Raw genomic sequence first — 25,000 nt, forward strand, 5'->3', positions numbered from 1 at the left:
CGACGATACGAACCCCTTTTAATCGTCGAGCCGAACGATAGGATGCTAGACGACGATAAGTCTATGTATGTGTGTGTGTGTGTGTGTGTGTGTGTGCGTCTGCGTGGGAAAGGGTAAGCAAAATTTAACACCTACTCGCTAGCCATCAAGGATTACGTATTCATTTCCTGAGCAGTCAATTGGGTATTTAAAAAATAAAATAATGACAAATAATCTAATTGTGATAAAATTGAAGAAATCATTGTTGGAATCAGCTTGAAAAGTGGAGAAAAATTGTCTTTGTCTCATAAAAATCGGTCTAGAAATAACCTTTTTTGTAATAGATTTTATTTTGAAAACAGCTTTCTCAAATTTTATAATTTTATGATAATTTCCTTATTTTCCGGTCGATGTTCTTAATTTATATATCGTTTTTCATTTCTCAATGAGACGAACGCACTGATGTAACTCGATTGATTCAAGAATTTAAAACACAGATTTCGTGTTTTCATTGTAAATCCAGCCTTACTAAGAATTCACGAGCGTGAGATAGTGACGTAACTTTACATACAAGACCTCGTTCTCCGCGCCATAGTAGGGCTTCCATTCATCGCTTTCGGTCAACTGTGGTCTTTGAAGTTACACAACATATACCGCCTGTGATGCCTGTACATAAATCAAGGGCTGAGCTGACTCATGTTGACAAGAGAGCTATCAAAAGAGCAATCGTTGATTGGTCAAAAACTCAAGATTTCATATAAGGACATAAGTTCTTGAAAGCGATACCCACCCACCTGTCAGTGGACAGAACTGATATGATGAAATTAGGGCTCCATAAAATGTTATATCATGGTAGGCTCCACCCTCTATTTCTATTCTGGCGTAGATGTAGACGGCGATAGCATTTCCGATATCATAATGACTAGTGGGCAAAGGGTTAAAGCTTCCAAACAATCCCAATCGTCGTCTATCTCTAATGGGCCCCGTCAGAGCCCCGACGCGCAAACTCAGTAATAATAATAATAATAATAATAATAATAATAATAATAATAATAATAATAATAATAATAATAATAATATAATCATCATCATCATCATCATCATCATCATCATCATCATCATCATCATCATCATCATCATCGTCATCATCATCGTCATCATCATCTCACATCATCATCATCCATCATCATCATCATCATCATCATCATCATCATCATCATCAAAAACCTGACCGAACAGCAGACCTGAAACAAAATGGACGACAAAAGAATGTCAAGTATCCGTCGGGATTTCTCGGAGCTGGAGCGTGTGTACTTCTAGCTGTGTTTGGTGTTCTGGAGTACTGGAAAGGAAGTACAGGAGGTTGGGGATCGAATCCGTGATAAGTCGTCGATATGGATGGAGATTTGTTTATTATTATGGGGATTATATGTTACCAGCTTATATGGTGGATCATTTCCAAGAGACTTTGTCATTTCAAGCCAGAGATGATGACGTGTGGATCATAGGATTTCCGAAATCAGGTATGTACTAAAAAAATAATTGAGCTTTTATATAGCGCAATATCCACTAAACCTGCTCAAAGCGCTTTACAAGTGGTCCCCGACCAACAGCAACATTTAACATTTAGGACGGAACATGACGCCTGTTAGGAGATTGGACAGAGAAAACGCTGTTAACAGCCAGGTGCTCATTTTACACCTGAGTACGGTGAGAGAGCATTTATATAGAAATATAAACAAAACGTGCTCAAAGCGCTTTGTAAGGGGTCCCGAGTTAATAGCAATACTTAGCTGTTAGGCGAAATTGGATTTTTATCCGACAGAAACAACACTGTTAACGGCCAGGTACTCATTTTACACCTGAGCAACGTGAGAGTATGTGAATAAAGAGATTTTCCAAGGACTCAACTATGCGCCGCTCAGAGCAGGGACTCGAAACCAGGACCTTTCGATCCGAAGGCAGGGGTCATACCACAAGACGACATAGTATGTCATAGCTACAGAGTCCATAGAATACAGAACCACTAATGTGGAAATCAATATTTTTTTCTGCCTGGGTATTTTCTTTATAATATAGATAGAACGAAGATGACGTCACACTGATCTTTGTTTTTTTTATTGCCATCCGCGTTTATGAGTAATTCTCACTAAACTGTATTAACCAGACTATGAACGTTCAAGGTTACACATAGTTTTGTGTGTTGGTCCGTTATACTTCCGGATGGCAAATGTAGTGACCTTCTTAGCCAAGCGCATACTATCTATAAATCAGTATTTTATTTTACTTCTACCCTAGGAACAAATTGGCTTCAGGAGGTTGTCAACCTGGTTGGCAACGGTGCAGATTTATCGAGTGTCCAGTCGCCAATTGAGTATAGATCACCCTCTCTGGAATTCCCCATCCCTGGTGTCAAGTTCATTGATAAGATGCTGTCTCCAAGATGCATCAAAACACACATGCCTTTCTCCATTTTGCCTGAGGATTACCACAAGAAAAAACCCAAGGTGTGTTTTGTCCATTGTGCTATAGATAGAACGAAGTGACGTCACTCAGGCCTTTGTTATTATTTTTTGCCATCCACGTTTATGAGTAATTCTCACTTAATTGTATTAACCAGACTATAAAATTCATGGTTACACATAGTTTTGTGTGTCGGTCCGTTATACTTCCGGATGGCAATGTTATGAGCTTCTTAGCCAAGCGCATACTCTCTATAAGATAATGATTATGAAATGCGTATATCGATGGCCGGCGGATCAAATCTCTGAAGTCCCGATTTTCACGATCGGCGGATCAAAACTCTGAAGTCTAGTCTACATACAAACTTTGCGCACCGTGTTTTATTTAATTTTGAGCGGATCAAACCTCTGGTGACATCAGAGAAAACTGAGTACATTCATTTTCGTTTCAGGTCCGTGCTGCTCTCAGTTCGAATTTGTCTCTCAGTCGGTTTCTTTTGTTTTTCATCATAGCACACCCGTAGCCTTCGTTAACCAAAGGCCTGATGCTATAACCAAAAAATTCCGTCATAAAAGAACGGTGTTGGGTTGTTTTTTTTTTACGAAACCCGCCTAAACCTGCCGAAACCCGACAAAGTTATGGAAAGTCGGCAGCAGCGGGGGAGTGAATCGGGTACTCAGGGAAGTGTACACCAGTAGGGAGTGAACCTCGGATTATGGGAGGGGGAGGTTCATTTTTACGAAACCCGCTGAAACCCAACGATGAGGTGTTTATGGTAATCGCGGTAGTGATTATGATGCTGGTGGTGATGATGATGATACTGATGATGATGATGATGATGATGATGATGATGATGATGATGATGATGATGATGATGATGATGATGATGATGATGATGATGATGATGATGATGATGATGATGATGATGATGATGATGATGATGATGATGATGATGATGTTGAAAATAATTAATTTTTTCGTCTTAATTAATGTTTGTCTCTCTTTAGAAAATGCAGCGTTTTCTCTACTACTTGGATTTAATATTCAGAATACCACGTTACATTTCAGACCATCTTCATCGCCAGAAACCCCAAAGATCTGGTGGTTTCATTCCATTACTTCTACAACCAATTCTTCGCCAAACAAGAGCTCCAACTTCCCGTTACATTCGATGACTTTTGTCAACTTTTTGTCGACAGAGAAGGTAAACCTATTTTATTTTGTTAATGACATGTGGTCTGGGCGCAAGTATTGTAACTAGATTCAAGCAAAATTGAGCTTGGCCATTGACCGGATCGGTAATAATTATTTTTAAAACTCTGGTACCGTGCCGATGAATGAAGCACTTAACACAAATAGTCTACGCTTTCGAGGTCCCAGGTTTGAGAGTTTTGCCAAAATGAGGGCCATTTAAATCGATCGATTTTTTGAAGAACGAGTTTTCAGGTCAAATTTTTAAATACATTTTTTACATATGGCCTGTTGGGGGAGAATAAGTGAAACATTGTTAAGCTCATTGAGCATGGTAAATCCGTGGAAATGCGCTATATTAATTATCTGTATATATTTAATTATGAGTAAGCATAATTTGTCGGGGTACCCTTTTCCAATTTGTCCAGAAAAAATCGATCGATTTAAATGACTCTCTTAAGGGCAAAAACGTACAAACCTGGGACGTTCTAGTTCTCTATCTATCTATCAATCGACTCAACGAGACTGTTAACGATAAAGGTTACACACACTTTTATTTTATGTCACGGTAGGGTTGATCTGGCGGCAAATCCGGTGTGTATTATATTTGAACGCGTATTATCATTTCATCGATATCTTTGTGCAATGGGAAGAAGAAGCCGTGATGTCAAACCATCCTCTCTTCTGGTTCAAAACTCATTGGAAGTGTGTAGCCAATGCTCCCGAGCACTAACAATAAATAGGTTACAATATTGAATCATAATAATGAAATTTATTTATATGCGCCCAATCACCTATACAATAAAGCTCTAGGCGCATAACAATAACTTAAATCCATTCAAATTTCTCTCTTTCTATCTCACTCTCTCTCTCTCTCTCTCTCACTCTCTATCTATCTATCTATCTATCTCAGTCTCAGTCTTTTCTCTCTCTCTCTCTCTCTCTCTCTCTCTCTCTCTCTCTGACACACACACACACACACAGACTGTTTCTCCACTCTCTCTCTCTCTCTCTCTCTCTCTCTCTCTCTCTCTCTCTCTCTCTCTCTCTCCTCTCTCTCATAAGGTTGCTGAACTAATTAGTAGCAGGATGTATAGGCAGATTCTTATCACGTGGCGTAAAAAAGCGAGGAATGATGATCTTAATAGGCTTCAAAAGTCATGACGTCACTTCCCTCGTAAGGACGCATAGTAACTTAGTAACTGGCTCTAAACTATCGGAACAATGGCGGACGCCCTTATGAAATATTTCTCTGAAGAGCATAAAAGTGTATCCAGAGGAGAAAAACATTATAAATATGATCACATTCTGATTACATGACATATGAAAAGTTCTAGCCAGCATGAAGAATAAAAAGTAACCACGCTGCTAGTCGTTGCTGGGCGACGTGACATCGAACTTTGGAATCCAATCGACGACCAGCCTTTAGTTAGGCTAGAAATAAGATCCCATCACTTTGAATACAGAAGATCAGTTAAACAAGGTGCGTATCCAATCCTCTGGAGGACTGATTTCACACTTCCAATGAGATTGGAACAAGTATTTTGACATTGTACTGTTGTTTCTTATTTACTACTATTTCAGTGTACTTCGGTCCATGGTGGAAACACGTGAAGGAAGGCTGGAAGAGTAGGAATGACCGCCATGTTTTATATATCACATATGAGAACATGAAATCGGTGAGACTTTCGTGTGTGGAGATGATGATGATGATGATGATGATGATGATGATGATGATGATGATGATGATGATGACGACGAGGTGATGATGATTATAATGATAATGATGATGATGATGATGATGATGATGATGATGATGATGATGATGATGATGATGATGATGATGATGATGATGACGATGATGATATGATGATATAATAATAAATAATAATAATAATAATAATAATAATAATAATAATAATAATAATAATAATAATAATAATAATAATAACTCCCAGTTAAGAACCTAACCAGCCTTTGAACTGTTTAAATACCAACTCACGAGTCACCATAAACACGTTTTAACCGTTTATGAATGTTTACTGGTACACATATCTCTTTGCAGTAAGGATCTCAGTAACGGCACGCTGTTTATTGTATAATTTTGGTGTGATTTCTTCAACCGACGTATTTGAGTAGGGTTTCTTTCAAATAAGATTCATTACAATCAAGAAATATCTATCAATAAACAATATTTGGTGACTTAATAGAAGAATAAATTACACACATTTTAATGTCTAGTTTATACTGGTGAGTTTAATACAATCGGAGATATTGAATAGGCGCCAAGACTTTTCAGTCTAGCCTAGTGTAATGTAAAAAAGGATATAATTTACACAAATCATCTATCATCATGTATTCAGGGTTATCTTTCTTAATATAACACATTAATCCGTCCCAGGTTGGACTTATACAAAATATATCAAATTTTAATATTCACCAGTTATATGCCGTGGCCTGGAAAAACTCGCTTGTGAGCTTTTGCCATGATGAAAGTCATTTAAATCGATCGATATCATTTGAAGGACGAGTTTTCTGGCCCAATTTTGAATTAAATACGAGTTTGTTTCTTTCCAGAGTTCGGCAGTTGACTGGTTAAATTCCTGTCTTCTTCTGCATGACATTTATCTTTTCTCTTTATTATTGAGGCTTTGAGGCTTAATAGTATGGTACTCGCCTTCAAACCTCTAGGTCCCTGGTCCAGCCCCATTTCAGGCTGCGCAAAGTTGAGTCTACCCTGCGATGTTTTCTTTTTTCTTGTATTTTTCTTTCTTGCTTTGTCTGGCACCTTTCATACACACTTATTCAGACCGTTATCTTACACCGGTGCCTGCTCCCTAGTTTCTTGATTTGATATTTTCAAAAATAAAAATGGAGCAACCCAAATGTCTTTGTCCTCGTCCCCTCGTGTTCAATGTATGCGTTGTTTGGTGCAAGCGAGGGTTCACAGCGTAACCTTGTGAAGAATATAGGTATTAAAAATTGTCTCAACTGTCGGGAGCCTATGTGGTGTAATGGTGACACATTTAGCGGGAATCAGAAGGTCTGAGGTTCGATCCCCAGTCGAGGAAGATTGATTTTTGGGGTGTTTTTTTTTCTTGTATATTTCTTTCTTGATCTGTCTGGCACCTTTCATACACACTTGTTCAGATCTTTATCTTGCAAAGCTGAGTCCTTGCACACAAAAAAAATCCTCACTTACATTCTCAGAATAGCTTACTTGAAATTGGAAAAAGTCGCAGCTTTTAGGGGTAATAACGTAGTAGACAATGTACCTTTAAAATTACCAATTTGTCCTCAGTACGTTAAAACAATGCTTTAAACTTTATTTACAGCTCTGGTACCAGAATGTCATTTTCAAGATGTTTTATTGAATTAAATATCCTTATTTAGTTCTTCCGTTAGAAACAAAAAATACGTAATATTACCTTACAGTTCTGATTCACTTAGTTCCAAGTGACTTTTTCCTTTTCTCAAGAAGAGACTCAAGGGTTAAATTTTGGCAGTGATGGCTGAGGTGCAAGCAGAGGTGACTCGATGGTGTCGAAGTTTGCCTCGTGAATTCCTCTTCGACGCGATGCACTAACTCGTGCATCGTTGGCGGCTCTGTGTGGATGGGAACAGTGACTATCCTGAAATTTAAATTGATAGACGGAAAGGACACAAACTAATCTTTGTTATGATACCTTTGTCAATCAATTGTGTACCTATTCTAGTTATATATACAAGAGCCGCGTCAAGACTTTCCAAAGCATCCTTGTACTATACCCAAGCTCCAAATTCTCATTTCTTATTACTTTAATTGGATTCACTAGTCTGGTGTCACGTCGCTCAGCAACGGCGGCCATCGTGGTTCTAAACAAAGAAAACCTGTACTTTTTATTCTTCATGCTGGCTAAAACTTTTCATATGTGATCAGAATATGTAAAAGTCAAAACATGATCAGATTTATAATGGTTTTTTTTCCCTCTGGATACGCTTTTATGCTCGTCAGAGAAATATTTCATAAGGGCGTCCGCCATTGTTCCAATAGCTTAGAGCCAGTTACTAAGTTACCATGCGTCATTACGAGGGAAGTGACGTTACGACTGTTGAAGCGTATTCTTAACTCATTTCTAGAAGTCTGCTTCGTCTCGACATGATACCGTTTTAATACAGTAGGTGGCACATTGGTTTGGGGTCCCTTGTAAAGGGCTGTCAATACATTCAGTGGATATAGTGCTTGATAAAAGTTCTTTTTTCCTCATATTTTTTATGATGAACATCAAATCGATCATTCTATTTTTTCTTCTAATTTTGCAGGACCTTCCAGGTTCAGTCAGGAAAATAGCGGTATTTCTGGATAAGAAGTTGAGTGATGAAGACATTGAAATAATTGTCTCTCATTGCAGCTTTGAGACAATGAGGAAGAACACATTTGTGAACAAGCAGTGGTATAAGGATTGTGGCCTTGCCCACAAGGATGCTCATTTCTTTAGAAAAGGTGAGTGTTGTAGGTGTGGCTATGTGGTCTTGTGGTATCTCACTCGCCCTCTGATCGGAAGGTCCTGGGTTCGAGTCCCGCTCTGAGTGGCGAATAGTTGAGTCCTTGGGATAAAGGCTCTTTACTCACGTGCTCTCACCGTACTTAGATGTAAAATGAGGATATGACCCAAAACGTTCAATGTTTAGTGATTTTTTTAAAGGTGTTGTATTCATTTTTGTGCAGAAAGAAAATATAAGCCAATAAATCATCAAAAAGAAATCAACCTGCACACAACTGACAGGCTGATTTTTAAAGATTTTGAAAGATTTTTATTTACTTATTTAATTATTTATTCGTTTACTTTGGGATGGGTCTTTTTCTTGTATGTTTATCTCTGCTTTGTCTAGCACTATTGCATAGACACCTTTTCATGTTTCTATGTTACACCAGTGTCTGCTTCTAAGCTATCCACTTTCATGTTTACCTTCCAGGAAGAGTTGGTGATTGGAAAAACCACCTGTCAAAGGAGATTGAGTCCAAACTGGATGATATTGTTGCGACGAAATTGGAACCACTGGGTATTTCATTCAGAGACACATCGGCTGAGAGAGACAAATAGCACCCATGCTGACTTAATTCTATATTTGAAAACAATGATAATAATAATAATAATAATAATAATAATAATAATAATAATAATAATAATAATAATAATAATAATAATAATAATAATAATAATAATAATAATACGTTTTTATGATCAACTATTTTATTTTGTTTGCCGTTTTCTTATTTTAAAATAAAGTTATGATTTAGTTAAATCAGTATCCTTGTTTAACTATTTAAAAACTATACTTTTATTGGGACCTATATAATTGATTTTACTCGTTCGATTGTAGCTGAAATCATATTTCTATACTATTGTCATAAAACCATCGACATCGGCCACTTACTTATAATATGTGAAAACAGAAAAATTACTTCTTTATGATTTGTAAACAATACGGTGTAAACAAATGAATGTTACATATTATAAATCTGTATGGAAGTGCAAGGCGAAGCAGAAAGAGAAATACAAGAAACAATTCATCCCTAAAAAACAGTTTTCCTTGCCTGTGGATCGAACCTTTAACCTCCTGATACCGATTAGACTTAGAACTCACAGTTTACCTTGGAAACGCGTCTTCTTTTGAGAATATATTTAAGTATTAAATCGTCCCAATGGGAGCGATCTATATTCATGTTTTCTTCCAACCAAGTCATCAATCACATGATTTGTTGCCTTCCAACGATTGGATATTTTTTCAGAAATGTAAACACGCTGCTTTGTTTATGAAAGTTGTAGGCATACCCATGTGTCAAGCTGAACAAAATAACAAATCGTGATGTTAGATATTTCAAAACTGTGAACACTTTTCACTATGTGGGTCACTTTGAGCACATATTCCAATGACCTCGAGCACATGGAAATATAATATAGATCATACTCATTGATAGTTCGAGCGTTACAAAGAATTAACCAATAATAATATTCCCTGCCAGTTACCTGTTCATCCCCTTGATTGTGGTTCATATCCAGCCAACGAAAAAGGCCTGACAAACATTTCTTAATTCCATAGCTTCTTGTAGTACTTGCCAAACAAACATGTGACCCTCCGTCTCGAAATGATATTAAGTCGGATTTTTTTCAATTTTGGGTTTTTGGTACCCAATCATAGCTTATTTTATGCTTTAAAATTTGATACCAATTTTATAAAATTCTGATTCTTCATTGCCGAAATATGACCGTTTGAAGTAGGGAGAGTGTAAAAACCAAGTTTTGAGAAAATCGACTTTGATGTGAGGCACCATTTTCACGCACAGTCAAATCAATGGGCAAAGATAACTCCTTAGATACGGGCATTGGAAGTTTGACGAGAATAGTAAAATTTGCAGAGACCTCAGTTTTCAATTTGACACCCAGGAATTTCAGGCACCGCTCGGAGAAATTTCTATACCGAAAGAGGAATTTTCGCACACAGAAAAGGGAATTTGGATGGTATTTGGGATCGTGTTTAAATATTGTATAGATCTAAATAGATAACTGATTAGAACTATATTATGATATATAAACAGATTGCCAAATACAGCCCCGAAGTTTCCTTATTCCAAATGAAGTAAAGCTCCAAATCCTAATGGTAGTGAGGATGATGTTGTGTTGGTGGTTGTAGTAGTAGTAGTAGTAGTAGTAGTAGTAGTAGTAGTAGTAGTAGTAGTAGTAGTAGTAGTAGTAGTAGTAGTAGAAGTAGTAGCAGTAGTAGTAGTAGTAGTAGTAGTAGTTTTAGTAGTAGTAGTAGTAGTAGTAGTAGTAGTAGTAGTAGTAGTAGTAGTAGTTTTAGTAGTAGTAGTAGTAGTAGTAGTAGTAGTAGTAGTAGTAGTAGTAGTAGTAGTAGTAGAAGTAGTAGTAGTAGTAGTAGTAGTAGTAGTAGTAGTAGTAGTAGTAGTAGTAGTAGTAGTGGTGGTGGTGGTGGTGGTGGTGGTAGTGATGATGATGTGGTGGTGGTGGTGGTGATGGTGGTGGTTGTAGTTGTAGTAGTGACTGTGGTTGTAGTAGTAGTGATGATGTGGTGTGGGTGGTTGTAGTAGTAGTAGTGATGATGTAGTGGTGGTGGTTGTAGTAGTAATGATGATGTGGTGGTGGTGGTAGTAGTAGTAGTGGTAGTGATGATGATATGTTTTTGTTTTTGTTTTTAAAGGGTTTTACGGCGCTTGCAACACATTTAGGTTATATCAGCGCCAGTAAAAAGGAAAAAAATGGGACAGTAAAAAGTTCTAGAATTACAATTAAAGCATCCAAGAAAAAGTAAGTAAAAGGGGAACTGGGAACAAATAGTGATCGGATGTAGATTCCAAGAGCATACCATCAATGTACTTAGTTTGAGATCACCAATAAGTCTCATCTGGACACAAACACGGCCCCGACTAAGAGAAACACACTCAAATGCTTACATTATAAATTCAAAATACATATATAATAATACATAACAGAAAGATAATAATAATATTATAATAATAATAATAATAATAATAATAATAATAATAATAATAATAATAATAATAATAATAATAATAATAAATAATAATAATAATAATGTACTTTATTCATCCAAAGGACATTTTTGTACAGACGTATAAAAATGTCGACAATGATACATACATAAACATAATATACGTAAATATAATGTGGTAAAGTAAAATTTGGTAATAGGTATATATAGTGTAATAATATTGTAGGCTGTAATAATAATTACATAGTGTAAATTAAGGGACAAACAGATTATAAAAGTGTAAAGATATAAATATCTAGAAAAGGTATATTGATGTCAACATAAGAAAAAAAAGCTAAGAATTAGTTACAGTATAATACTATTGTAAATTGACTGAGAAAAATTACGTAGTATAAATTACATGGCACGTCATGTAGAATAAAAAGGTCAAGAGAAAAGTTGTAGTAAGCGATTTTATAAATTGATGTTTAAAAATTGTGGGTATGGAGTAATTTTAAAGAAAAGGTTTCAAAGTTAAAACAGACGTAGACCAAAATTTATAATTATATTTCCTTATTAAAAATTCTGCAACTGTAAGGTAAAAAGGATCGGAGGTGTCTTTCACTTTTTGTTCGTATAGACAACAATCGGTCACTTCTGTTCGACTTAGTGATCTGAAGATTTAAAGGGTGTGTTGGATAATCTAAAATATTACTAATTTTTCTTAAGCAGCATTCTGAATATAAATCATTAAAAGACATGGATCCTGTAGTAAATTTATTAACTCTTTTAATAATCCTGTCAAAGTTAGCTTTTGCTGAGCTAAGACAACCCCCCCCCCCCAAAACATTTTCGCTTACAGATCTATAAAATAGCGTACAAAGTGTTTTGTCAATGTTAAGTTGGGACAATTTCCGTAAAAAGTACATTCTTTGATTAATTTTACTATTGATATAACTGGAATGTACGTCCCACCGTAATTGTTGTCCATGGTGACTCCTAGATATTTGTATTCTACTTCCTGCTCTACTTTTACATTTTTAATAGTAATATGGTCTTTTGTATTCTTATCTTTTCTAAAGTCTATAATTAATTCTTTGGTCTTACTAACATTCAATTCAAGGTGGTAATTGTCGCACAAGGAAACAAATTTATTTATTCCTTTCGTATAATCTATTTCGTTATTATTAGTAATTAGTCCTTGTAGAGTTGTATCGTCAGCAAATTTTAAAAGGGGCATGTTTAAATCTGCTCTTTTACAGTCGTTTGTATACAGTATAAAGAGCATGGGAGAGATTACACAGCCCTGCGGAGCACCAGTATTTATAGTTATGTTATTAGAGACATTTCCTTTTACTTGTATATATTGTGTTCTATGTGTAAGGAAGTCTAGCACAAAGGAGATGATATAAGGATTAATTTTAAAAGTAGAAAGTTTATGAGCAAGGAGGCGGGGCTGAATTGTATTAAATGCGGATGAAAAATCAACAAAAATAATTCTGCAGTAGCTGTTAGGCGTGTCTAAATGTTTGTAGATATTATTTGTAAAAACTAGGATGGCATCTTCTGTACTGCGTTTACTTTGGTGGGCAAATTGATAAGGGTCCAAAAGAGGTCTAACATGGTTATTAATAACAATAAGTTTTTCAAAACATTTCATGACAATTGATGTGAGAGCGACAGGTCTCAGATCATTCATTGATTTTACTTTGTCTTTTTTGGGGACAGGAATTATTTCTGAAGTTTTCCAAATACTAGGGATAGAAGAGCATGAAAAAGACATATTAAAAATATAAGTATAAATATAGCTGATTTACAAGGAAAAAAATATCATCTCTCAAAACAATAACTATGCATTTGACTGTTTCCCTCCCAGGACTCCGGCCAGGGCCAGAACAAAATCAAGTAATCTCATTCCAAGTAAAAGACAGAATGCAAGTTGGAAAACAGATAATCGGGGATAGAAGACACAGCAAGTACCTCCCTGCCCGCTATGGGAGGTAGGAACCAGTGATGATGATATGGTGGTGGTGGTTGTAGTAGTAGTGGTAATGATAATGTTGTGGTGGTGGTGGTTGAAGTAGTAGTGGTAGTGATGATGTGGTGGTGGTGGTTGTAGTAGTAGTGGTCGTGCTGGCAATGTGGTGGGTGCTTGTAGTGTTGTGTGTGTGTGTGTGTGTGTGTGTGTGTGTGTTTGAGAGAGAGTGTGTGCTAAAAGTGCATCTAGTGATAAGTAGAGCAACATGCACTTTAAAAACTAACAAGGCTATAGTTTGAGGTTAAAGTATTTGTGATTAGCTATTATTGGCAAGTACAGGAAGGTGTGTGTGTGTGTGCGTGTGTATGTGTATGTTTGTGTGAAGAGAGAGAGAGAGAGAGAGAGAGAGAGAGAGAGAGAGAGAGATTTGAGCTAAATTTGCAGTAGTATTGGTGGTGGTAGGGGTGGTTTTGTGGTGGTTGTAATAGTAGTTGCAGGGATGGTGATGTGATGGTGGTAGTAGAGATGATGATGCAATGGTGGTTGTAGTTGTCATGGCATGGATGGTGATGTGGTAGTTGTTGTAATAGTGGTGGTAGGGATGGTGATGTGGTGATTGTTGCAGTAGTGGTGGGGACGGTGATGTGGTGGTTGTTGTAGTATGTTGGTAGGGATGGTGATGTGGTGGTTGTGGTAGTGGTGGTAAGGAAGGTGAAGTGGGTGTAGTAGTAGTGGTAGTGATGGTTGTAGTAGTAGTGATGATGATGTGGTGGTGATGGTGGTTGTAGTTGAAGTACTGGCAGTAGTGATGATGATGATGTGGTGGTGGTTGTAGTAGGAGATGTAGTGATTATGATATGGTGATGGTGGTGGTTGTAGTAGTAGTGGTAGTAATGATAGTGTGGTGATGGTTGTAGAAGTAGTGGTAGTGATGGTGGTGGTTGTAGTAGTAGTGGTAATGATGATGATGTCGTGGTGATGGTTGTTGCTGTAGTGGTAATGATGATGTGGTGGTGGTTGTTGTAGTTGTAGTGGTACTGATGATGATGATGATATGGTGGTGGTTGTAGTAGTAGTGGTAGTGATGGTTGTAGTAATAGTGATGATGACGTGGTGGTGATGGTGGATGTGGTTGTAGTAGTAGCAGTGGTGATGATGATGATGATGATGATGATGAGGATGTGGTGTTGGTTGTAGTAGTAGTGCTAATGAAGATGATGTGGTGGTGGTGGTTGTATTAATAGTGACTGGAAGGGGGGTGGTATCCTTGGAACATTTTAATCTCACCGGAATTTGACGGAAGTTGCCCGTAACTCGAAATTATTTGCTCCAGACCGGATTTTTTCCCGGTGAAACCGGAGTTTTGGACCACTGAATTTGGCATGAGCTTAGAATATACATTTGATAATGTACATACAAATGTTTGAAATAAACCAATCATTACTTTTGTAGTTATTCATTATATGTAAGATGTCCTTAAAATAAATAAAACACCAAAAAAAGAAAAAGAATGCCGACAATTTTATGACATTGCTCACTGTTTGAAGAATTTTTGATATTTAAATAAAGAATCAATGAAATAAGAATTATTAATGTGACATTTTTGTCTTATTTATTAGAGGAAATACGATTTCAAAATGCCAAAAGTTAGAGAAGGGTTTATAATTTCAAAGTACAGTTTTGAAACTATGTGAAGCCGGATGGGCAGGGTAAGAGATATCAAGAAACAGGATGAGAGAAGAAGAGAAAGAATGAGAGAGTAAAATACGCACGCACACACAACACACACACACACACATACACACACACACACACACACACACACAAACATACACGTGAGAGAGTGAGAAAGAGAGAGAGAGAGAGAGATAAAGAAAAAGAGGAGCGAGAGGGGTAGGAGAGAGAGAGAGAGAGAGAGAGAGAGAGAGAGAGAGACTGCTTGTGCATTAAGAGGGCGGGAGGGAAATAGAGTAAAGATTGAAGCCTGACTGTACAACTGTTTGTGTGTGTGTGTGTGTGTGTGTGTGTGTGTGTGTGTTTGTATGTGTGAAAGAAAGAAAAGGGAGACGGATAGAATGAGGTAGACATGAAGAAAGGGATGGAGGCGGAGCAAAGAATTCTAGGGATAGTTTAAGAAAGCATTTATTTGTTTCAAAGTAAGTCATAGTCAATCAACTGGAAACATATTGACCAATGAGATTGCAATTAAAGAAATGGGCTGGTCAAATTATTCATTGCATTGTTTTCATTTTGAGTCAGATGACAGCTTGAGGAGGAGGGATTGGGGCTTATTGTGCAATGACTTACATGAAAACATGTTATTGAATCTCTCAAGTTTTCTTAGCGTCCACCCACATTATTGATTGTCTCAAAAGACCCCCCCCCCCCCCTCTTCTTTCAGTATACAAAGAAAGCACGATAAAATGAACACCTCTCCTCTCTCTCTCTCTCTCTCTCTCTCTCTCTCTCTCTCTCTCTCTCTCTCTCTCTCTCTCTCTCGTGTTGTCCCTCTCTCCTTTTCATCTATCTATCTATCTATCTATCTATCTATCTATCTATCTACCTATCTATTTATCCATTAATAGGTCTGTCTCTCTTTCTGTTTGTCTATCCATACATTTAACCCTTTTCATTTTTTAGTTAGACGTATTATCCAATCACAAGCACGGGTCCCCACTAAGAGGAATAAACTCAAATGTTTACAATTCATATTATGATATGTAAACAAAACAGAATACATTATACATAACAGAGAGATGATTTACAAGGATAAAAATATCATCTCCCAAAACTAACTATACATCTGATTCCCCTCTCACTAAGGGTATCCTGTCAGAGCCAGGACAAAACCAAGTAATCTCAATATCTATGTTGAATTATTATGTTTCCATGTAGAAAAATGATTGTAGTTTCTAAAACAACTAAAAACTGAAATTTGATAATTTGACCATTCCCACTTTAAAACTGGTTTTCTTCCCGACTTAAAACCGCTTCGAGGCGTAGGGTCACATATAATAGGCCATTGCAACAGTTAGAGAATATGTATCACCCTATTTTGATATACTAATGAAATAGTTGCATCGCGACACCTGGTGACACTGGAATCTGTTCAATGGGAGCGATCTATATTCATGTTTCCGTCCAACCAAATCATCAATCACATGACTTGTTGCTGTCCAACGATTGGATATTTCTTCAGAAATTTAAACACGCTGCTTTGTTTATGAAAGTTGTAAATATACCCATGTGTCAAGCTGAACAAAATGACCAATCGTGATGTTAGATATTTCAAAAACTGTGAACACTTTTCACTATGTGGGTCACTCTGAACACATATTCCAATGTGACCAATGACCTCGAGCACATGGAATTGTAATATAGATAGTATGCAGATGACGTCACTCAGGCATTTGTTATTGTTTTTGCCATCCGCGTTTGTGAGTTGTTCTCACTAAACTGTATTAACCAGACTATAAAAGTTCATGGTTACACAGAGTTTGTGTGTTGGTCCATTATACTTCCGGATGGCAATGTTGTGAACTCCTTGGCCAAGCGCATTCTATCTATAGATCATGCCCATTACCTGTGTTGATATTGTGAGCGATGGTCAGGAACTTTGGAACTGATTGCTTGGTAGGATAAAAATAGAATCATTTGACCAGTTTTAATTAAATAAACGATAAGTCAATAACAAACGTAATTTTCAAAGTTAATAGCTTGGCAGGAATGGCAATAAGAGGTCACGGACCTTACTCGTACGACAACTCCGCCTGGCCGAGGAGGTCGTGACCCTACCGTATGAGCTATCCATGACCCCCCCCCCAAAAAAAAGTCGTTTCAAACAGTAGTCTAACTAGAGCTTCTTGAATTCACAGGTCCAACACACACAGTATAATCTTACACCAGTGCTTGCTCACTTATATGCTGCTACTTTGATATTTTAAACATTAGAATTGAGAACTTCTAATGTCCCATACATACCTCGTCCTTTCTTGTTCAATGTCTGTTTCTTAATAATGATGCAGGAAAGGATTCGCAAAATAAACGTGTTGTTTCTTAACCTCTGTGGTGTCAAGGTAGGACGTCTTGTAGGTAACCAGGAAGTCTGCGGTTCGATCTTCAGTCAAGGCCGGATGAGTTTGTCTTGTGTTTTTCTTTCTGCCTTGTCTGGCATTTTTTTCAAGCCTTTTCATATTTTTATCTTACTACAGTGGTTGTTAGTGTTATAGTGATAGATTGTGACAAAAATGAGAACTTTCCCCTTGATTTAATTTTTTTTTTTTTTTGGCCAATATCACTTGAACTACTTGGCAGACTGAAAAATAGTCTTCCATTATTCTGGACAAAATATATCGGGATCGATAACGCAATAGGCTATTTCGATGGCTGATAACAAGAAATACCTAAGTACATTGGCGGTTGTTTTGAGAACATCCTGTTTCTTGATATCTCTTACCCTGCCCATCCGGCTTCACATAGTTTCAAAACTGTACTTTGAAATTATAAACCCTTCTCTAACTTTTGGCATTTTGAAATCGTATTTCCTCTAATAAATAAGACAAAAATGTCACATTAATAATTCTTATTTCATTGATTCTTTATTTAAATGTCAAAAATTCTTCAAACAGTGAGCAATGTCATAAAATTGTCGGCATTCTTTTTCTTTTTTTGGTGTTTTATTTATTTTAAGGACATCTTACATATAATGAATAACTACAAAAGTAATGATTGGTTTATTTCAAACATTTGTATGTACATTATCAAATGTATATTCTAAGCTCATGCCAAATTCAGTGGTCCAAAACTCCGGTTTCACCGGGAAAAAATCCGGTCTGGAGCAAATAATTTCGAGTTACGGGCAACTTCCGTCAAATTCCGGTGAGATTAAAATGTTCCAAGGATACCACCCCCCTTCCAGTCACTATTAATACAACCACCACCACCACATCATCTTCATTAGCACTACTACTACAACCAACACCACATCCTCATCATCATCATCATCACCACTGCTACTACTACAACCACATCCACCATCACCACCACGTCATCATCACTATTACTACAACCATCACTACCACTACTACTACAACCACCACCATATCATCATCATCATCATCAGTACCACTACAACTACAACAACCACCACCACATCATCATTACCACTACAGCAACAACCATCACCACGACATCATCATCATTACCACTACTACTACAACCACCACCATCACTACCACTACTTCTACAACCATCACCACACTATCATTACTACCACTACTACTACAAACACCACCATCACCATATCATGATCACTACATCTCCTACTACAACCACCACCACATCATCATCATCACTACTGCCAGTACTTCAACTACAACCACCATCACCACCACATCATCATCACTACTACTACAACCATCACTACCACTACTACTACACCCACTTCACCTTCCTTACCACCACTACCACAACCACCACATCACCATCCCTACCAACATACTACAACAACCACCACATCACCGTCCCCACCACTACTGCAACAATCACCACATCACCATCCCTACCACCACTATTACAACAACTACCACATCACCATCCATGCCATGACAACTACAACCACCATTGCATCATCATCTCTACTACCACCATCACATCACCATCCCTGCAACTACTATTACAACCACCACAAAACCACCCCTACTACCACCAATACTACTGCAAATTTAGCTCAAATCTCTCTCTCTCTTCTCTCTTCTCTCTCTCTTCTCTCTCTCTCTTCTCTCTCTTTTCACACAAACATACACATACACACGCACACACACACACACCTTCCTGTACTTGCCAATAATAGCTAATCACAAATACTTTAACCTCAAACTATAGCCTTGTTAGTTTTTAAAGTGCATGTTGCTCTACTTATCACTAGATGCACTTTTAGCACACACTCTCTCTCAAACACACACACACACACACACACACACACACACTACAAGCACCACCACCACATTGCAGGCACGACCACTACTACTACAACCACCACCACCACATCATCACTACCACTACTACTTCAACCACCACCACCACAACATTATCATTACCACTACTACTACAACCACCACCACCATATCATCATCACTGGTTCCTACCTCCCATAGCGGGCAGGGAGGTACTTGCTGTGTCTTCTATCCCCGATTATCTGTTTTCCAACTTGCATTCTGTCTTTTACTTGGAATGAGATTACTTGATTTTGTTCTGGCCCTGGCCGGAGTCCTGGGAGGGAAACAGTCAAATGCATAGTTATTGTTTTGAGAGATGATATTTTTTTCCTTGTAAATCAGCTATATTTATACTTATATTTTTAATATGTCTTTTTCATGCTCTTCTATCCCTAGTATTTGGAAAACTTCAGAAATAATTCCTGTCCCCAAAAAAGACAAAGTAAAATCAATGAATGATCTGAGACCTGTCGCTCTCACATCAATTGTCATGAAATGTTTTGAAAAACTTATTGTTATTAATAACCATGTTAGACCTCTTTTGGACCCTTATCAATTTGCCCACCAAAGTAAACGCAGTACAGAAGATGCCATCCTAGTTTTTACAAATAATATCTACAAACATTTAGACACGCCTAACAGCTACTGCAGAATTATTTTTGTTGATTTTTCATCCGCATTTAATACAATTCAGCCCCGCCTCCTTGCTCATAAACTTTCTACTTTTAAAATTAATCCTTATATCATCTCCTTTGTGCTAGACTTCCTTACACATAGAACACAATATATACAAGTAAAAGGAAATGTCTCTAATAACATAACTATAAATACTGGTGCTCCGCAGGGCTGTGTAATCTCTCCCATGCTCTTTATACTGTATACAAACGACTGTAAAAGAGCAGATTTAAACATGCCCCTTTTAAAATTTGCTGACGATACAACTCTACAAGGACTAATTACTAATAATAACGAAATAGATTATACGAAAGGAATAAATAAATTTGTTTCCTTGTGCGACAATTACCACCTTGAATTGAATGTTAGTAAGACCAAAGAATTAATTATAGACTTTAGAAAAGATAAGAATACAAAAGACCATATTACTATTAAAAATGTAAAAGTAGAGCAGGAAGTAGAATACAAATATCTAGGAGTCACCATGGACAACAATTACGGTGGGACGTACATTCCAGTTATATCAATAGTAAAATTAATCAAAGAATGTACTTTTTACGGAAATTGTCCCAACTTAACATTGACAAAACACTTTGTACGCTATTTTATAGATCTGTAAGCGAAAATGTTTTGGGGTGGGGGGGGTTGTCTTAGCTCAGCAAAAGCTAACTTTGACAGGATTATTAAAAGAGTTAATAAATTTACTACAGGATCCATGTCTTTTAATGATTTATATTCAGAATGCTGCTTAAGAAAAATTAGTAATATTTTAGATTATCCAACACACCCTTTAAATCTTCAGATCACTAAGTCGAACAGAAGTGACCGATTGTTGTCTATACGAACAAAAAGTGAAAGACACCTCCGATCCTTTTTACCTTACAGTTGCAGAATTTTTAATAAGGAAAATAATTTATAAATTTTGGTCTACGTCTGTTTTAACTTTGAAACCTTTTCTTTAAAATTACTCCATACCCACAATTTTTAAACATCAATTTATAAAATCGCTTACTACAACTTTTCTCTTGACCTTTTTATTCTACATGACGTGCCATGTAATTTATACTACGTAATTTTTCTCAGTCAATTTACAATAGTATTATACTGTAACTAATTCTTAGCTTTTTTTCTTATATGTTGACATCAATATACCTTTTCTAGATATTTATATCTTTACACTTTTATAATCTGTATGTCCCTTAATTTACACTATGTAATTATTATTACAGCCTACAATATTATTACACTATATATACCTATTACCAAATTTTACTTTACCACATTATATTTACGTATATTATGTTTATGTATGTATCATTGTCGACATTTTTATACGTCTGTACAAAAATGTCCTTTGGATGAATAAAGTACATTATTATTATTATTATTATTATTATTATTATTATTATTATTATTATTATTATTATTATTATTATTATTATTATTATTATTATTATTATTATTATTATTATTATTATTATTATTAATATTATTATTATCTTTCTGTTATGTATTATTATATATGTATTTTGAATTTATAATGTAAGCATTTGAGTGTGTTTCTCTTAGTCGGGGCCGTGTTTGTGTCCAGATGAGACTTATTGGTGATCTCAAACTAAGTACATTGATGGTATGCTCTTGGAATCTACATCCGATCCCTATTTGTTCCCAGTTCCCCTTTTACTTACTTTTTCTTGGATGCTTTAATTGTAATTCTAGAACTTTTTACTGTCCCATTTTTTTCCTTTTTACTGGCGCTGATATAACCTAAATGTGTTGCAAGCGCCGTAAAACCCTTTAAAAACAAAAACAAAAACATATCATCATCACTACCACTACTACTACTACCACCACCACCACATCATCATTACTACTACAACCACCACCACTACATCATCACTACTACTACTACAACCACCCACACCACATCATCACTACTACTACAACCACAGTCACTACTACAACTACAACCACCACCATCACCACCACCACCACCACATCATCATCACTACCACCACCACCACCACCACCACACTACTACTACTACTACTACTACTACTACTACTACTACTACTACTACTACTACTACTACTACTACTTCTACTTCTTACTACTACTACTACTACTACTACTACTACTACTACTACTACTACTACTACTAAAACTACTACTACTACTACTACTACTACTACTACTACTACTACTACTACTACTACTAAAACTACTACTACTACTACTACTACTACTACTACTACTACTACTTCTACTACTACTACTACTACTACTACTACTACTACTACTACTACTACTACTACTACTACTACTACTACTACAACCACCAACACAACATCATCCTCACTACCATTAGGATTTGGAGCTTTACTTCATTTGGAATAAGGAAACTTCGGGGCTGTATTTGGCAATCTGTTTATATATCATAATATAGTTCTAATCAGTTATCTATTTAGATCTATACAATATTTAAACACGATCCCAAATACCATCCAAATTCCCTTTTCTGTGTGCGAAAATTCCTCTTTCGGTATAGAAATTTCTCCGAGCGGTGCCTGAAATTCCTGGGTGTCAAATTGAAAACTGAGGTCTCTGCAAATTTTACTATTCTCGTCAAACTTCCAATGCCCGTATCTAAGGAGTTATCTTTGCCCATTGATTTGACTGTGCGTGAAAATGGTGCCTCACATCAAAGTCGATTTTCTCAAAACTTGGTTTTTACACTCTCCCTACTTCAAACGGTCATATTTCGGCAATGAAGAATCAGAATTTTATAAAATTGGTATCAAATTTTAAAGCATAAAATAAGCTATGATTGGGTACCAAAAACCCAAAATTGAAAAAAATCCGACTTAATATCATTTCGAGACGGAGGGTCACATGTTTGTTTGGCAAGTACTACAAGAAGCTATGGAATTAAGAAATGTTTGTCAGGCCTTTTTCGTTGGCTGGATATGAACCACAATCAAGGGATGAACAGGTAACTGGCAGGGAATATTATTATTGGTTAATTCTTTGTAACGCTCGAACTATCAATGAGTATGATCTATATTATATTTCCATGTGCTCGAGGTCATTGGAATATGTGCTCAAAGTGACCCACATAGTGAAAAGTGTTCACAGTTTTGAAATATCTAACATCACGATTTGTTATTTTGTTCAGCTTGACACATGGGTATGCCTACAACTTTCATAAACAAAGCAGCGTGTTTACATTTCTGAAAAAATATCCAATCGTTGGAAGGCAACAAATCATGTGATTGATGACTTGGTTGGAAGAAAACATGAATATAGATCGCTCCCATTGGGACGATTTAATACTTAAATATATTCTCAAAAGAAGACGCGTTTCCAAGGTAAACTGTGAGTTCTAAGTCTAATCGGTATCAGGAGGTTAAAGGTTCGATCCACAGGCAAGGAAAACTGTTTTTTAGGGATGAATTGTTTCTTGTATTTCTCTTTCTGCTTCGCCTTGCACTTCCATACAGATTTATAATATGTAACATTCATTTGTTTACACCGTATTGTTTACAAATCATAAAGAAGTAATTTTTCTGTTTTCACATATTATAAGTAAGTGGCCGATGTCGATGGTTTTATGACAATAGTATAGAAATATGATTTCAGCTACAATCGAACGAGTAAAATCAATTATATAGGTCCCAATAAAAGTATAGTTTTTAAATAGTTAAACAAGGATACTGATTTAACTAAATCATAACTTTATTTTAAAATAAGAAAACGGCAAACAAAATAAAATAGTTGATCATAAAAACGTATTATTATTATTATATTATTATTATTATTATTCTTATTATTATTATTATTATTATTATTATTATTATTATTATTATTATTATTATCATTGTTTTCAAATATAGAATTAAGTCAGCATGGGTGCTATTTGTCTCTCTCAGCCGATGTGTCTCTGAATGAAATACCCAGTGGTTCCAATTTCGTCGCAACAATATCATCCAGTTTGGACTCAATCTCCTTTGACAGGTGGTTTTTCCAATCACCAACTCTTCCTGGAAGGTAAACATGAAAGTGGATAGCTTAGAAGCAGACACTGGTGTAACATAGAAACATGAAAAGGTGTCTATGCAATAGTGCTAGACAAAGCAGAGATAAACATACAAGAAAAAGACCCATCCCAAAGTAAACGAATAAATAATTAAATAATTTAATAAAAATCTTTCAAAATCTTAAAAATCAGCCTGTCAGTTGTGTGCAGGTTGATTTCTTTTTGATGATTTATTGGCTTATATTTTCTTTCTGCACAACAATGAATACAACACTTAAAAAAAATCACTAAACATTGAACGTTTTGGGTCATATCCTCATTTTACATCTAAGTACGGTGAGAGCACGTGAGTAAAGAGCCTTTATCCCAAGGACTCAACTATTCGCCACTCAGAGCGGGACTCGAACCCAGGACCTTCCGATCAGAGGGCGAGTGAGATACCACAAGACCACATAGCCACACCTACAACACTCACCTTTTCTAAAGAAATGAGCATCCTTGTGGGCAAGGCCACAATCCTTATACCACTGCTTGTTCACAAATGTGTTCTTCCTCATTGTCTCAAAGCTGCAATGAGAGACAATTATTTCAGTGTCTTCATCACTCAACTTCTTATCCAGAAATACCGCTATTTTCCTGACTGAACCTGGAAGGTCCTGCAAAATTAGAAGTAAAAATAGAATGATCGATTTGATGTTAATCATAAAAAATTTGAGGAAAAAAGAACTTTTATCAAGCACTATATCCACTGAATGTATTGACAGCCCTTTGCAAGGGACCCCAAACCAATGTGTCACCTACTGTATTAAAACGGTATCATGTCGAGACGAAGCAGACTTCTAGAAATGAGTTAAGAATACGCTTCAACAGTCGTAACGTCACTTCCCTCGTAATGACGCATGGTAACTTAGTAACTGGCTCTAAACTATCGGAACAATGGCGGACGCCCTTATGAAATATTTCTCTGACGAGCATAAAAGCGTATCCAGAGGGAAAAAAAACATTATAAATCTGATCATGTTTTGACTTTTACATATTCTGATCACATATGAAAAGTTCTAGCCAGCATGAAGAATAAAAAGTACAGGTTTTCTTTGTTTAGAACCACGATGGCCGCCGTTGCTGAGCGACGTGACACCAGACTAGTGAATCCAATTAAAGTAATAAGAAATGAGAATTTGGAGCTTGGGT

General features: G+C 36.4%; 2 protein-coding genes across 2 annotated transcripts in view; one reads left to right on the forward strand and one right to left on the reverse strand.

Moving 5' to 3' along the window:
• Positions 1 to 1,180: 1,180 nt before the first annotated feature.
• LOC144980007 (sulfotransferase 1 family member D1-like) lies at positions 1,181 to 8,744 on the forward strand. The gene is made up of 6 exons (XM_078927446.1): positions 1,181 to 1,502; positions 2,278 to 2,486; positions 3,511 to 3,646; positions 5,218 to 5,312; positions 7,936 to 8,116; positions 8,590 to 8,744. Exons 1-6 carry the CDS (start codon positions 1,409 to 1,411, stop codon positions 8,715 to 8,717), a joined length of 843 nt encoding a protein of 280 aa, XP_078783572.1. The 5' UTR covers positions 1,181 to 1,408; the 3' UTR covers positions 8,718 to 8,744.
• A 14,914-nt stretch (positions 8,745 to 23,658) lies between these two features.
• The window catches only part of LOC144979181 (sulfotransferase 1A1-like), a 7,682-nt gene continuing 6,340 nt past the window's right edge, over positions 23,659 to 25,000 (reverse strand). Inside the window, exons 5-6 of the mRNA XM_078925792.1 lie at positions 24,285 to 24,465; positions 23,659 to 23,813 (exon numbers count right to left, since the gene is read on the reverse strand). Of these exons, the coding sequence (XP_078781918.1) occupies positions 23,686 to 23,813; positions 24,285 to 24,465 (309 nt within the window). The 3' untranslated portion in view covers positions 23,659 to 23,685. The remainder of the gene's footprint in view (positions 23,814 to 24,284; positions 24,466 to 25,000) is intronic.

This window comes from Berghia stephanieae, chromosome 9 (genome assembly GCF_034508935.2).
Source record: "Berghia stephanieae isolate SIO BIC M18660-M18661 chromosome 9, UCSD_Bste_1.3, whole genome shotgun sequence".
NCBI lineage: Eukaryota > Metazoa > Mollusca > Gastropoda > Nudibranchia > Aeolidiidae > Berghia > Berghia stephanieae.